Below are 16,709 nucleotides of genomic sequence, written 5' to 3' on the forward strand. Positions count from 1 at the left end.
GTTTGAGGGTAGGATGTTAGCCTTGAGCTAAAGAGCTCAGAGACAGCACCCAGGCCCAGGGTTAGGGTGGCAGCCTTGAACTGAAGAGCTCAGGGATAGCACCCAGGCCAAGTTCAAGCCCCATGACCAACAAAAAAGATATTACCAAAAATTTATTGATACTGGAATAAAGTACTGCCAAAATGAACATCTTAGTAACATTTTTTTTTTTTTTTTGCCAGTCCTGGCCTTTGAACTCAAGGCCTGGGCACTGTCCTTGGGCTTTCTCAAGGCTAGCACTCTACCACTTGAGGCATAGCACCCCTTCTGGCTTTTTCAGGTACGTGGTACCAAAGAATTAAACCCAGGGCTTCGTGCATGTTAGGTAAGCACTCTACCACTGGACCACACTCCAGGCCCAACAAAAAAATATTAGCAATGAAAAGAAGCATTACATCTTGCACACAGCATATATTCAAATGAAACTATTATGATCTGAAATGTAGATTTAATTTGATTTATATGTGTACAAAAGGGAAAGTAAATAATGACAGTAGACAACAGACTAAGTACTGATTATATACATCAGTTAAGTTTCACCGTATGTCCTTCTCTCTTTCCCTTTCCTCCTATCCCTCCTCTTTTTTCTTTTACAAAGAGCTTTATTTTGTCATGGCTCTGGACATCCAAGTTTGAAGGACTGCATCTTATGATGGCATGCTGACGAAGCCCTGATGCAAACTGGGTGTATTATGCGAGAGTGTGTGTTAGAAGCTACTGAAGTGTCTAAAAAATAATGTTTTAAAGGGCAAAAGAGGTGGTACAGTGAGACAGGCCTATAATCCTACCACTTGGGAAGCAAGGGCAGGGGGATCCTAAATTTGAGGCCAAACAGTGAGAATCTCTCTTTTTTGTTGTCTTAATGATTAAACGAAAGCTATGAGGAATCTGTGCCCATAGCCTATGCCAGGGCTTTTATGCTTGGGGAGGAGAGAATTCAAGCAGAAGAGGAGGGCTGACCAGTCCTGAACTTGGTGAGCCCAGCCTCCCTCCTACTCCTAGCTCACCCCACTTCCTATCACTCAGCCCTCCCTCACGCACATGATCACACCTCTGGAAACAGTTTGGAGGTGTGATTTATGTCTTTTAAAAAACTGCTTCCTTTTATTCATTTTTACAAATCTGAAATGCCACAGTGTATTTTGCTACCATTACACAAGGGCAAAATTTCCTAGACTAATAAGTACTGCAATTAACTCCAATTCCATTGCCCCCCCCTTTTTTTGTGGGTCATGGGGCTGGAACTCTGGGCCTGGGAGCTGTCCCTGAGCTCTTCAGCTCAAGGGTACCACCCTACCCATGCAGCCACAGTCCCACTTCCCATTTTCCAGTGGTTAATTGGAGATAAGAGTCTTTAGTGCCCAACCTGGCTTTGAACCACGATACTGATACTCATATCTCAGCCTCCTGAGTAGCTAGGATCACAGGCGTGAGCCACTGCATCAGGCTCCAATTCTAATGTTTAAAGATCTCAGACTAAAGAGAAAAGTGACTGAGATTTTGGTAGACATTTTTTCTCTTGAGACAAAATGAACACCCTTGTTAGGAAGTCCATTCTGAAAGGAAACCAAGAGATTATAGTGATCCAATTATAGGAAGAAATTACCAGAGCTACTTGATTTATTTGTATAATGCGGAATGGCAAGAAATAAGATACATCATTAGGCAATATAAAACACTGATTTTCCATCATTAGGCAATATAAAACATTGTATGTGATTTTCTCTCTCTGTATGTATATGTAGATATGTAGATAGATATAGATTGTGTGTGTTGGTCACAGGGCTTGAACTTGGCCTGGGCGCTGTCCCTGGGCTCTTCAGTTCAAGGCTTCCGCCCTACCCTTGAGCAAAGCCCCACTTCCTGTTTTCTAGAAGTTAATTGGAGATAAGAGTCTTAGATCCTTTTGTGCCCAGCCTGGTTTTGAACTGAAATCCTCAGATCTTAGCCTCCTGAGTAGTTAGGATTACAGATGTGAGCAACTGTGCCCAGCTACCAGCATCCAAGTTAAGTATATTGTGAAATTAACAAAATTTAATGTTCATAGCTTATGCTTTCAATCTTAGCACTAAGGTGAACAAACTAAAACCCAATGAGAGGTCTGGATGCTTGTAAAATTCAATGAACTAATGAAAGAGCAATGACTGGTGCTTGCTGATGAGATAACCCCTGCCCCAGGCCTTGTTCTGGGAATCAAAAACTGCATTAACTTGATCTTGAAGCCCAGGTGACAACGCTTCATCGCCCCGCGGTTAGACACCTGAGCTCTGACCAATCCTGAAGACCAGTGAAGTTAAATGTGGTCTGTATCTGTGAAACTTGTTAGCGCTTGAGTATAAAAGCTGTGTGTAATCTCTGCTCAGGGCCTCTTGGCATCACTGGCTACGGGTGTGCAGAGTTCCGAGTTTGAACTCGCAATAAACGACCCTTGCCTCTTTGCTTTGACCTCGGGCCTCTGGTGGTTCTTTCGGGGTCCTAGGAATTCGGGCACAGCACTAATACAGAGTTTGTGGGGCTTTCTGTGGGTCTCTTGAACGCTGGGCCTGGGCACATCCCTGAGCTTTTCACTCAACACTAGTTCTCTATGACTTTGAACTACAACATTACTTCAGGTTTTCTGGTCGTTAACTGGAGAGAAGAGTCTTGGGAACTTTTGTGCCTGGACTGGCTTTGAAGTATGATCCTCAGATCTCACCTCCAGAGTACCTAGGATTACAGGCCTGAGGTACTGGTACCCCACATAATACAAAGGTTTTGAGTCACTCACCTGATGATGCAAAATAGATTTACATTAGCGTTGTATAGTGAAAAATCAATAAAAATAACTCTGGTCCCTCTTGTGATCCAGCTATTTAGTCGAAGGTCAATGAACTTATTTTTGGTTTCAGATTTTGATTTTGATAAAGTGAAGATAAATCCTCCATTTCCATAGACACCAACAAATCCCCAGTGCCATGGAGAGTTGGTATTAGAAGTAGAGTACTTCCATCTGTTAAAATAAGAATGGAGATAAACAAAAGCCCAATTGAAAAGTATTTTAAGAAGTTAAACTTTAAAAATAAAATAAAATGTATAACCCTGGATTAAATGTAAAAAAAAAAAAGAAGTTAAACTTTGTATATAAATAATCTGCCAGGTGCCTGTGGCTAATGTTTTTAATCCTAGCTACACAGGATACTAAGCTCTGAGGACTGTGGTTCAAAGCCAGCCCTGGCAGGAAAGTCTGAGATTATCTCCAATTAATTACTCAAAAGCCTGCAATGGAGCTGTAGCTCAAGTGGTAGAGTGCTAATACTGGGCAGAAAAGCTCAGGGACTGCACCCAGGTGGTAATTCAAGCCCCAGGACACATACATACAGAAATAAATCTTTCTACTTGGGGGGCAGAGGTAGGAGGATAATTCAAGCTAGTCAAATTTAGAGAGTATCTAAAAACTAAAGGTAAATGGACCAGAGGTATGCTCAAGTGGTAGAGTGCTTGATTTACAATTCAAAAGCCCTGATTAAATCCCCAGTATTACAAAGGGGAAAAAATGGTTCTGAAAAAGTTACAACACTACCAGTTAAGGATTAAGTTTAAAGGTCTAAGATTTAGGGTAGAGAGTGAGTCAAGTGGCAGTGTGCTGGCTTAGAAAGGGTGATGCCCTAAACTTAAATCCTAGTTCTACAAACAGAACAAACCAAAACCAAAAAAAAACCCTGCACTAATTTATTGGGCTGGAGTCATGTTCAAGTGACAGCACTAGCCAAGCAAGTAAGCTCTGAAGCTGAAAAGTAAACAAGAAAAGCCCTATCGTTTTATTATATTATATATGATCTGACTCTTTGGGAACATTTTTTCCCCCTTTTTCTTTTGCTGTCAGTGAAGAGTCTATCAGGGCCTCTTACTCTTGCTTGGCTTTTTCACTTGAGGCTGTTGCTCTACCATCTTCTACTTCTGGTTTTTCTTGGCTAATTTTGCCTGAGCTGGGTTTGAATTGAGGTCTTCAGATCTCAGCTTCCAGAGTAGTTAATTTTCAGGAGTGACCCACTAGTGCCCAGGTATTCTCAACATTTGTGTGTGTGTGTGTACGCCTGCACAGTACTGGGGCTTAAACTGAAGTCGTTTATGCTCTTTCTTGGCTTTTCTCTCTTGGCTGGTCCCCTACCACTTGAGCCACACCTCTACTTCTAGCTTTTTATTGGCTACAGCTAAGAGTCTGAGACTTCTCTGTCAAATCTGGCTTCAAACCTTGATCCTCAGATCTCAGCCTCAGAAGTTAGGATTATAGGTATTTGTCACCAGTATACACCATGAACACTTCATATATGCAATCAGATCTATACTAAAGGACTAATGTGTAGTAATTTTACTTTTGTGTGCCTACTATGGGCAGCAACATATTAGCTATGAGGAATTTTTTCAAAATGTTGCCTCCAAGAACTTAGAAAGTAGAAATTAGGGCTTTTTTCTTTAACATGTCTGATGTTTAATAACAATTAGTTTTAGGTCAGGAGAACATGATTCTAACTAGGGGACTATGTTGGAGATAAGGAGAAACAAGAAAAAAAAGAGGATGGTAACTGAAATCAGTGCAACTACATATGAAAACAGCAGAAGGAAACTCAATAAAAGCTGTTGATTGTGGCATGCTGGTGGCTTATGCCTGTAATCCAAGCTATTAGGTTGAGATTTGAGAACTGTGGTTTGAGGCCAGCTGGGGAAGGCAAGTCCACGAAACTCTTACCTCTAATAAACCACCAAAAAGTCAGAAGTGGCTGCACTCTGGTGGCTCATACCTGCAGTACTAGCTACTCAGGAGGCTGGGATCTAAGGATTACTGTTTAAAGCCAGCCCAGGCAAAAATGTCCATGAGACTCTTATCTCTAACCATCAGAAAACCAGAAGTGGTGCAAGTGGTAGAGTGCTAGCCTTGAGCTGAAGTGCTCAGGGACAGTGCTCAGGCCCAGAGTTCAAGCCCCACAACTGACAAAAAAAAAAAAAGGTCAGGGCCAGGAGCATAGCCTAGTGATAGAGTGTTCGCCTAGCATGTATGAAGCCATGGGTTCAATTTCTTGGTACCACATATACAGAAAAGGCCGTAAGTGGTGCTGTGGCTCAAGTGGCAGAGCACTAACTAGCCTTGAGCAAAAAGTGTCCAAGGACAGTGCCCAGGCCCTCAGTCAAGCTCTAGGACTGGCAAAAAAAAAAAGTTACAAGTGAAGGGTGGCTCAAGTGATAGAGTACTAGCCTTGAGCACAATAGCTGAGGGCTAGCATCCAGGTCCTGAATTCAAGCCCCAAGACCAGCACAAGTTAAAATAAAAAGGGAAAAAGCTGTGGATTTCTGGGTACCAGTGGCTGATACCTATAAACCCTAGCTAGTCAAAAGGACTGAGATTTAAAGCCAGCTGGGCAGCAAAATCCATGAGAATATCACCAATTAATCACCAAAAAGCCAAAAAGCCAAGAGTAGAGCTGTGGTTTAAGTGGTAAAGCACTAGCCTGAGTGAAAAAGCTAAGGGATAGTGCTCATACCCCTAAGTTCAAACCTCAGTAGTGCCATGCACTTGCATGCACACACAACTGTTGATTGCTTGGCACTAATGGCTCACATCTGTAATTCTAGTTTATTCAGGAGGCTAAGACATAGAGGTCTGAAGTTCAAAGCCAGCCAAACAGGCATTACATTAGAGATTTTAACTAATTCGTCAGCAAAATGCCACACTAGGGTCCTGGCTGAAATGGTAGAGAACCAGCTATGTACAAGTTTGGGAGCTGTAACAGCCTCCTATCCCTAAAATGACAGGAGAGTAGCTTGAAGGAAAGTGACAGAAGGATAAGGTTAATTGTACATACATTTGTAGAAATTTCACAGCAAAATACCCCTTATACAGTTAATGTATGGTTATTTACTTATTTTTGCCAGTCCTGGGCTTGAGGATCAGGGCTTGAGCACTGTCCTTGGACTTTCTTAAGGCTAGAGCTCTACCACTTGGGCCTCAGCACCACTTCCAGCTTTTTTCTATGTATGTGGTACCGAGGAATCGAACCCAGGTCTTTGTGCATGCTAGGCAAGCACTCTACCACTAGGCCAAACTCCCGGCCCCTGTATGGTTATTTTTAAAGTCAGATATTAATAGAAAACAACAAGCTTGTATAGTGATACACACTTATTCCAAATACTCAGGAAAGTGAGGCAGAAGTAGCTCAAGGTGAAGGCAGCCTTGACACTGCCTAAAAAGCAAAGAAAAAATGAAATGTGCTAGGAATGAAAGCTTACTAACAGTGCTTCCCTAGCTAGTATGTATAAATTCCTGGATTCAATTGTTGGCATTGCAAAAGCAAAACCCCACAAGATCAAAAACTTTTCATTCTGCTGGGCACTGTGATACTACCTGCTCAAAAGGCTATAATCTGAGGATCACATTTTGTTTATTTTGTTTCTTATTATTTTTTTTTTTTGGCAGTCCTGGGGCTTGAACTCAGGATCTAAGCACTGCCCTTGGACTTTCCTCAAGGCTAGCACTCTACCATTGGAGCCACAGTACCACTTTCAGCTTTTTCTGTGTATATGGTACTGAGAAATCAAATCCAGGGCTTCATGCATGCCAGGTAAGCACACTATCACTAGGACATATTACAGGCCCTCAAATTACTTTTAGTTTTGGGAAGAAATGACAGGTATTCTAGTGACAAGAGAGTAAACTATGACCTAAACGATTGTGTTTTTCTTTTTTACCAGTCCCAGAGATCTGAACTCAGGGTCTGGGCACAGTCCTTGAGCTTTGTTAAAGGCTTATGCTCAAATCTGAGCCCCAGCACCACTTCCAGCTTTTTCTGAGTATGTGGTACCAAGGAATCAGACTCAGGGCTTTATACATGCTAGACAAGCGCTCTACCACTAGAGAGCACACTCCTGGCCCCATATTGCCTTCTTATTTACAGTTATCTGTAAGTATTACAGGATTCAGGATATTCGAGTAATAAAATATTGGTCTTGATATTCCAATTTAAAATGTATTAAAATTGATTTGTCTTGTAATTTTGTATTAAATAGTGATATTCACTTGTAATGTTTAAGAAAATGTGTAATTTTACTTATGAATTATATATATATCCTCAAGAGTATCAATCTCAGGAGAGAGAGGACAAAGGGAATGATGCAGCTAGGTGCCAATGGCTCACACCTGTAATCTTAGGCACTCTGGAGGCCGAGATCTGAAAATGGTGGTTTGAAGCAAGTCCTAGTAGAAAAGTCGGCATGAGACTCTCATCTCCAATTAACCACCCAAAAACCAGAAGTGGAGCTGTGGCTCAAAGTGGTAGAGTGCTAGCCTAAAGCAAAAGAGCTCAGGGATAGCACTCAGGCCCTGAGTTGAACCCCCATGACCAAGAAAAAAAAATATGTAGAGTGAATAAAAAGGAAAACAGTGTCCGTATATGAAAAAAATGACAGCTTATGAAAATGCTAATAACTTATACCAAAAAATAGGTAAACAAATCTACAAAGCAATTATGCCTGGAGGTCTAGGAAAGACTACTCAAGAAGGAAAGGGTAATAAATTTGTATTTATTATGGTAGGAGAATAGTGTGTCAACAGCAGGTGGTAGGAGACAGCTCCATGACAGAAAACAATTATGTTCTATAAAATCAAGTTAACCGCAGCAGGAGGATCTTATTTAGAAACAAGAAGTATATGATGAGGGGGGCCAGGAGTTTGGCCTAGTGGTAGAGTGCTTGCCTAGCGCGCACAAAGTCCTGGGTTCAATTCTTTGGTACCACATACACAGAAAAACTGGAAGTGGCTCTGTGGCTCAAGTGGCAGAGTGCTAGACTTGAGCAAAGTGTTCAAAGACAGTGTTCAGGCCCTGAGTTCAAGCCCCAGGGCTAGCAAAAAAAAGTGTAGGTTGGAAGAAACAGTTTAAACAACTAACAGCAGTTATTTCCAGAGAATGAGAACTATGAGTTGGTTGGAAAAGTGGACCTTTTATAGGACTTTGAAAGCACAATGCATAAACAGCCCTGATACCAACAGATTTTTGGTGAAGATGGGCAACCTCTTTTAATATTGGCAGCCATACAAAATATCAGTGAAGTGAAAGAGAGGAAAGTGGCAGAGCACTACTATGATAGTTTCTAAAGAGAGCACAAAATTTTGGAGTGTTTGAGGGAATCTTGCCAAGGCCAGAAAAGCTTGACAAGTGGAGAGGCAAAAATAAAATGTTTTTCCCTGAATCCAATATGACTAAACATTTCATATGTCCCATTTCCACCTCCCCCCACAAAATACTCTGTAACCAAAGATCAGCAAACCACAAACAAGTCTTCCCCATCCACACAACTTTACTCTAAGTTGACACCATCTCCAAGTCTTCCCGAATATTAGTGAGACAGTCACCACCCAATCTTTATTGGAAAAAACACATTTCTATAATTCTTAAAAGATACAATGCTATCTGCTAGACTTAATGTATAATGTTATACTACTTACTCAGAATCAAGTTTAAGGCCAAAGTCAGCCAGGTCTTCATTTTCAGAAGTATATTTATCATAACACTCACTCATCAGAGATTGAAAGGATGAATAAACCTTGCATGTATTGTTGCGAACTTTTAGTTGTCGGACTCTGGGAACACCTAGAAGAATGTTCTCATAGTAGATGCGACTGCTGTTCTTTAAATCATATAGCTTCTGATTATTATACCACGAGTCCCAGTATAAACCATCCAAAAGGGGTCCTTCCATAAACTTTTGTGAAAACAAATTATATGAGAAAGTCACATTAATAAAATCTGTTCATAAAATTATGCATTTAAAATATTGTAAAAATTATTGCCTGAAGCAATTAATATCAATGGTAATCTAGGGCCAGCGGCATGGTTCAGCAGTAGAGAACTTACCTAACAAATGAGAGGTCCTGAGTTCAAGCATCAGTATCTGAAAAGAAAAAGAAAAAAAAGGGGGGGGGGCGGGAGCATGGCCTAGTGTAGAGTGCTTGCCTAGCAAGCACTAAGCCCTGGGTTCAATTCCTGGGTACTGCATACACAGAAAAAGCTGCAACTGGTGCTGTGGCTCAAATGGTAGAGCAAAAGCCTTGGAGAAAGCCCAAAGACTGCTCAGGCCTGAGTTCAAGCCCCAGAACTGGCAAAAAAAGAAAAGAATCTAAAAATGGTAATGCAGTTACTGGTTTACACTCATTAAGCACTTAGTATATACTAGACATTACTGTAAGTACATTACAAACATTAACTCCATCCAAAATTATTCTTCTCTTATATGAGTATATTGAAAATGTAAAATACATGCAATGAATAAATAGCAGAGCCACATCTCATGACTGTATATCAATATTATCTATACCCTTCTGCCTCTTCCTCTACACTTTATAATGGCTGTTAATACTGGCTATGTGCCTATCTTCTCATTCTTAGAGGTCCCAAGCCTGGGCTTCATTTCCTTCATCTTCATTGTCCTTGGCCATTTATTTATCTCAAAATAGCACAATCAAAAAGTTTCATCCTTCTAAGTCAATGACCTAGGGTTGTTCAACATTTAATCTAACACTTGTCCTCTTGTGTTAAAACTTCTCATTACTGATAAAGTAACCTTACAAGAAAGATTTATCTCATCTCATGGCTTCAGAAAATTTCTCTTATGGTAGGGAGAGAATGGCAGAGAAGAGCATCATAGTAGTCTGGAAATATTTTCACAGACACACCTAGAAGTGTGCTCTATTAACCTAATCACCTCTCATTCCAACTAAGTTGATATTGAATATTAACCACACACATTCTCTCATTCAGGAAGTGATTTTAGTAGGTTTAAATTTCCTACCACAGCCTTACATGGTCTCTGTTCAATTAATGATTTTGCCTTTTTTACTCCTTTTATATGCCTGCCCCAACAACCAACAGTTCCATATGTAGAATTACAGAGAGCACAAATTATTTGTAGGATGTCTTTCTCTTATTCATCCTTATTCTGCCAGTCATGGGGCTTGAACTCAGGACCCAAATGCTGTGCCTGAGCTCTTTTTCTCAAGGCTAGCACTTCTAACACTTGGAGCCAAAGCACCACTTCTAGTTTTCTGGTGGTTAATTGGAGATAAGTCTCAGACTTTCCTGCCCAGGTTGACTTTGAACCGTGGTCCTCAGATCTCAGGCTCCTGAGTAGCTAGGATACCATGCATGAGCCACCAGTGCCTGGCTTATTCATCCTTTAAAACACAACTGTCAATCACTGCTGAAAATTATTTTATGCCTACATTGTGGTATGGTATGTCAGACTGTCATGTCTGTTACTAGGTTTTTCCATTATATGAGTACCTTGCTGTATATTTCAATGTTACACACCTGTCATTCCAGCTGCACAGGAAGCACAAGTCAGCTTAAGCAAAACTATAAGACTATTCCCAAACAACTAGCGTAAAAAGGACTGGGTATGGTATAGCTGATGAGCAGAACCTACCCAACAAGCACAAAGCCTTGAGTTCAACCTCTAGTACCACACACACACACACACACACACACACACACACACACACACACACACACACAACCTTGCATTTTCCATATGAAATGACAATATCTAAAAAATACATTTATAAAGAACTGTATAACACTATGAACACCAGCTCTCAAACACTATGGATTGGCCGATTCTAATGGTTTAAAGAAATGATTTCCATTTTTGTTCATTCCTTCAACAAATGCTTCCTAAGCACTTAACTATGTGTGATAAGGGTTTATGAAATACCTAGAGCTATTTACTATGTGTGGTAGGGTTTATGGAATACACAGAACTACTTCATCCATAGTCACATTGATGCCTTACCTTCCAAAAATCAGTTATGCTTCGAATAGATTTAAAGTTAGTTCTTTCATCATCAGGTACAGAAGTGTCCAAAAATAGAGATGACATTACCTTGTTTAAATAATACATATGTGGGTTTACCATTCCAAAAGTCACTAAAGAGAAGAAATTTTTTTGTTTAAAAATTTTAAAACTCAGGGGCCAAGAGCTTAGTCTAGTGGTAGAGTGCTCACCTAGCATGCATGAAGCCCTGGGTTTCATTCTTTGGTACCACATGCTCAGAAAAAGCCAAAAGTGGTGCTGTGGCTCAAATGGCAGAGTGCTAGCCTTGAGCAAAAAGTGTCTAAGACAGTGTCCAAGCCCTGAGTTCAAGCTTCAGGACTGGCCAAAAAAAAAAAAAAGCCTAGGGCCAGGAGTTTGGCCTAGTGGTAGAGTGCTTGCTTAGCATGCACAAAGACCCAGGTTTGATTCCTTGGTACCACATGTATAGAAAAGCCAGAAGTGGTGCTGTGGTTCAAGTAGCAGAGCACTAGCCTTGAGAAAGCCCAAGGACAGTGCTCAGGCCCTTAGTTTAGTCCCCAGGATTGACAAAAAAAAAAAAAAGTGAACCGGAAGTGCAGGTGTAGCTCAAATGGCAGAGTACCAGCCAGTCTTGAGCAAAATGCCTAGCAAGAACACAAGGTCCTGAGTTCAAGCCCCAGTACCAGTATTAAAAAAATAATTTTTAAAAGAAAGAAAATTTTAAGGCTGGGAGAGTGCCTCAAAATGGTAGAATGCCCAGTGAGCAACTGTTCAAACCCCAGTACTGCCAAATGAATGGGAAAAAATATAAAATTAGAAAAAATACATTTAAAAATAATTTTATCTTTACAAAATGCGTTTACTTTATATTCTCTAAACAATGGTTTCTCCACATTGAGAATAGGCAATATCATACAATGCATATAGTGAGGGGTTAAGGCAAGGGTTCTTGAATTCACAGTTTAAGGGCTGTCACAGGGATATCTCCTATCTATCAGATATTAGTGTGATTTTATAGTAAACCAGGTGCCTGTGGCTCACATCTATAATCCTAGCTACTCAGGAGGCTGAGGTCTGAGGATAGTGCTTGATTCTAAGTTAGTCCATGAGACTCTCATTACCAATTAACTATTCAAAAAAAACCCAAAAAACCGTAGTGCTATGGCTCAGTGGTACAGTACTAGCCTTGACCAAAAGCAGCATAGGAACAGTTCCTAGAGCCAGAGCTCAAGCCCTAGGACTGACAAAAAAATAAAACAAAAATAAATAAAAGCATAGTAAGAAAACAGTATGGTTTGTTGAGAAAGGTTGTTAAGTTCACAAAGGTCTAAACTTTTTTTTTTTTTTTTTTTTTTTTTTGCCAGTCCTGAGCCTTGAACTAAGGGCCTGAGCACTGTTCTTGGGCTTTCTCAAGGCTAGAGGTCTACTACTTGAGCCACAGCACCGCTTCTGGCCTTTTTTTTTTTTTAAATGTATGTGGTACTGAGGAATTGAACCCAGGTCTTCATGCATGCTAGGCAAGCACTCCACCTCAATATTTTTTTATTAGACACTTAAAAAACCAAACACGCATCTTCATCATTACATGATACAAATAAGCCTATGCCATTCTTTAACACTCACACTTACATCAGTGTATTTACCACATTTTTTTTTTAAACCAGTCCTGGGGCTTTAACTCAGGGCCTGGGCACTGTCCCTAAACTTCTTTTGCTCAAGGCTAGCACACTATCATTGAACTATGGCACCACTTTTGGCTTTTTCTGTTTGTGTGGTACTGAGGACCTGATCGCAGGGCTTCTTGCATGCTAGGCAAGCACTCTACCACGAAGCCACCTTCCTAGCCCCCACAATGTTAAATCTTACTGAGGGATATCTAGGTTGTTTCCAATTCTTTATTATAAGAAGTGTTAAAGTATTGCTGAATAGTAAGAATGTTTTTATTTGTATTTTTTCATTTTCTGAATATTCTGTAATACGCATGTATTATTATAACTAAGGTTGTATGTGTATGCCATTACTGGGGCTTGAACTCAGAGCATCATATTCTTGCTTATCTTTTGAACTCTAACACTTCAGCCACACCTCCACTTTCAGTTTTTACTGATTAAATGGAAGCAGGAGTCTCAAATTTTGTCTACCAGGACTGGCTTTGAACCATAATCCTCACATCTCAGGATCTCAAACATCCTGATAGCTAGGATTATAGGTGTGAACCACTAGCATCTCCTCTTCTCCCAACTAAGCTTTTATAAACAGAATATACTTTAATTATAATTGGCTACAGGTTTTTTTTTCTTCCCTAAGTCATGGGGCTTGAACTCGGCCTGGGCGCTGTTCTTAAGCTCAAGGCTACCACCCTACCCTCGAGCCAAGCCCCACTTCCCATTTTCTAGAGGTTAACTAGAGATAAGAATCTCAGATCCTGGGGCCGGGAGTTTGGCCTAGTGGTAGAGTGCTTGCCTTAGCATGCACGAAGACCCGGTTTGATTCCTCGATACCCCACATACATAGCAAAAAGCCGGAAGTGGTGCTGAGGCTCAAGTGGTAGAGTGCTAGCCTTGAGAAAGTCCAAGGACAGTGTTCAAGCCCTGAGCTCAAGCCCAGGACTGGCAAAAAAAAAAAAAAAAAAAAAAAAAGAATCTCAGGTCCTTTTTGTGCCCGGGCTGGCTTTGAACCTTGATCCTCAGATCTCAGCCTCCAGAGTAGGTAGGATTATAGGTGTGAGCCAATGTGCTGGGCTATAGTTGTTTTTTCCCAGTTGTGGGACTTGAACTTAGGGTCTGGGCACTGTCCCCGAGTTCTTTTGTTCAAGGCTAGCAGTCTACCACTTTGAGCCACAGCTCATTTATTGAGTGGCTAATTGTAACTGTAGGTAACTCTTAGGAAAACTGTTCTGCCCTGCTGGCTTCGAAATGCAATTTGAACTGCTGCCTGAGCAGCTAGGATTACGGGCCTGAGCCACGAGCACTCAGCGGCTACAGCTGTTTTTAAGCTGACAAACATTTCAGCAGCACTTCTGCACTAATTAGTACAACTACCTGTATGTAGCATATGCTAGGAGGACAAGAACAAAATCCTCAAAGTGAGCTTTACAGCAACTGTATTTTGGGCACTTAAAAGCTTGCTCTTAAGTGAGAGCAAGTTCTTTAATAGGTTTTTTACATGTTAATTGGTGAATGCCAGTGATACAGAACAGGAATTCAAATGGAAAAGTTTTCTCAATCCTCCTTAAAACTTTCTATTGATTCAGCACAAGCATAGTTTACTACTATAACTGTGCACCAGGCCAGTGTGTGTGTGTGTGGGAGGGGGAAACAAGCTAACGGCAGATGTGCTTTGCTTTATGAAAACTGAGCTAGTCTTGATTTCTTTCAGAACACCAAATAGACAAGTTACAATCATCATCCCAAGGGATTATTTCAAATAGATACATTAAACAGCAGGAATAATTACATTCACTTAGTGTTGACTAGGGAGCTTTTTACAGTACCTATGACCCTGAAGTTTCACCCTTAAAAATGAAGTAAGCAAGGCACTGCTGGTGCATTCCTGTAAGCCTACTAGAAAGCTAAGATCTGAGGATGATTCGAAGTCAGCTGGGGCAAGAAAGTCCATGAGACTCTTAGAACCAAAAACTCTTAAGTACCCAAAAAGTTAAAATGAAGCTGTGGCCCAGGAGTATGGCTTAAAAGCTCAGGGATACCAAGTTCAAGCTCCAGGGACTGGCGCACACACACATACACACACCACCTGGAAATAAGTATCAATCATTAAGGTAATGGGTATAAAATGGGAAATTTTAGTAATATGTACCATATGTTAGGGGATTTTTGGTTTTGCCAGTCCTCAGACGTTAACTCAGGGCCTGGCCACTGTCCTTGAGCTTTCTCAAAGCTAACACTTGAGCCACAGCACCATTTATGGCTTTTCTATAAATACGGTAATGAAAGAATGGAACCTGGGTCTTTGTGCATGCTAGGCAAGCACTCTACCACTAGGCCACATTCCTAGCCCTGAAACCCAGTGGTTTTATTTTGCATTTCCACATTTTAACTTCTAGTTCACGCGTCAGCAACTTTATCTGGATACTTACATATACACAGATTTATTAAAAAAATGAAGTAGAGTAACAACTCCTGAAGTGTGGTTGTAATTTGTACCTCCTTTCTATAATGAAGATTATGTATTGAAGTACCTGAAAGATATAAGACACAACGTTTCATTACCTTACTATGCAATTATAATTTATATGAAAGTATTGGGGAAAGAGACACTTTTAATTGTTAGACATGCGAAGAAATGTCTTTCTGGTTTTTTTCTTAATTCTCACTTTCACGAGGCAGGGATTATTAAGCTTTCCAGTTTGGTAAGAGCCAATTATCTCATAGCTGCAAATGAGCAGATTTTTATAACACAAATGCTTCCTCACCAGTCCTGCCTTAAATAAAAATTAGAGACACTTACTCCATCTGTTCTTAATCGCTTTCAGGCCTAGCAAGAGCGGCCTAGCCGAAGTCGCGGCAGCCTGAGGCCAGGGGAGAGCGCTGCATGTCCCTCCGGGAAAACTCAGCCCCCATCCCTCACGGCTTCTCTAGCGGGGGTGAGGGCCAGGAGTGTCCCCTGCACGCCGGCAGAGATTCCGGGCTCAAGAGGCCCCTCCTGGGGAGTTGGAGACGTGGCTCAGTTAGCCAATGAGTCAAAACGGCAGGTAACGAGTTCGAGTCCTGGTCTTGGAACAACAACAGAAAGCATCCCTTCTTGGGTACCTATAACTGCCAAGTGAACCCCTCACCTCCTCTGTGCCATCGAGACGCCTCAGCCATCGCGCAGTCGGGCAACGCCGCACGTTCGTCAGCCCCGTTTGCCGCAGTGCGTGCGATATTTAGCGCCTCCGCTGTGTCTACGCCTGCGCAGTAGCCCTCCGGTGAGGCTTCGGCGCCTGGGCTAACCCAAAGGCTCCGCCCCCCGCAGGTGCGCTCCAGCCAGCCACTCACCTGGGCCCTGCTGCCTTTGCGGCGGAGTTGGGATGGGGGTTGCAGTGGTGGTCTCCCACTGAGGATTGGTTTATATTTTTCTCTGCCTGTGAGGGGAAATCCTTATCATCGATGATTGCGATAACAAAAGGATTGCAACAAGAGAAAAAAACCTGGTTCATGGCAGCGTCAGTATGGATTTGTTAGAAGTAATTATCCGTTGGGTATGGTGGTGCTCATCTCTAATGCCAACATTCAGGAAATTCAAGGCAGTAGGATCTGGAGTTCAGCAAATCCCTCTCTCTCTCTCTCTCCTCCCCCCCCAGTCCCCCCCCCAGGAAAGAAATGGCAGGAATAGTTGAAACTTCGCACTCAAATATAGCAAAGCACACCAATTCAAAATACAGTTCACTTTTCAAAAATAAAGAGACATATGTACAACAAAGTGCTGTTGATTTTTTGAGAAAATTATAGATTCAAGTTTCATATTCAGTTGTAATTAGCCAGATTTAGTGTATTTACCCAATTTACAACACTGGCAACATCTTGGAATATTCTATACAATATCATAACCAGGATAGTAAAATGCATAGTCATGACACAACATTTTCATCAAGGCCTAGGTCCCACCCAGTTCTTTTACTTTGTGTCTAGGGATGTGATAACTTGATCTATCACACATTGCTTTATTGTTGCTGATTGTGGGGCTTGAACTCTGGCTGGGCCTGGGTACTGTCCCTGAGCTCTTCAGTTCCAGGCTACAGCTCCACCTGAGCCACAGCGCCACTTCCAGGAATTTCACAAATTTTTGTGCCCAGGCTGGCTTTGAATCCTGATCCTCAGATCTTAGCCTCCTGAGTAGCTAGGTTTACAGGCATG

General features: G+C 41.5%; 1 protein-coding gene across 6 annotated transcripts in view; it reads right to left on the bottom strand.

Moving 5' to 3' along the window:
• The window catches only part of Pkd2l2 (polycystin 2 like 2, transient receptor potential cation channel), a 46,816-nt gene extending 31,096 nt beyond the window's left edge, over positions 1-15,720 (bottom strand). For 4 of the 6 annotated variants that reach the window (XM_090331481.1, XM_090331480.1, XM_090331478.1 and 1 more), the window contains exons 1-5: positions 15,650-15,720; positions 14,951-15,052; positions 10,855-10,988; positions 8,513-8,769; positions 2,807-3,028 (exon numbers count right to left, since the gene is read on the bottom strand). In XM_090331481.1, coding sequence (XP_090187607.1) covers positions 2,807-3,028; positions 8,513-8,769; positions 10,855-10,988; positions 14,951-15,052; positions 15,650-15,680 — 746 coding nt within the window. In that variant the 5' untranslated portion in view covers positions 15,681-15,720. Of the gene's footprint in view, positions 1-2,806; positions 3,029-8,512; positions 8,770-8,921; positions 8,959-10,854; positions 10,989-14,950; positions 15,053-15,649 lie in introns of those variants that run through there. The other 2 variants (XM_090331482.1, XM_090331483.1) reach the window with 2 other exon arrangements.
• Positions 15,721-16,709: the final 989 nt, after the last annotated feature.

Source organism: Megascapheus bottae, chromosome 4 (genome assembly GCF_031878675.1).
Source record: "Megascapheus bottae isolate mThoBot1 chromosome 4, mThoBot2.hap1, whole genome shotgun sequence".
Classification (NCBI taxonomy): domain Eukaryota; kingdom Metazoa; phylum Chordata; class Mammalia; order Rodentia; family Geomyidae; genus Megascapheus; species Megascapheus bottae.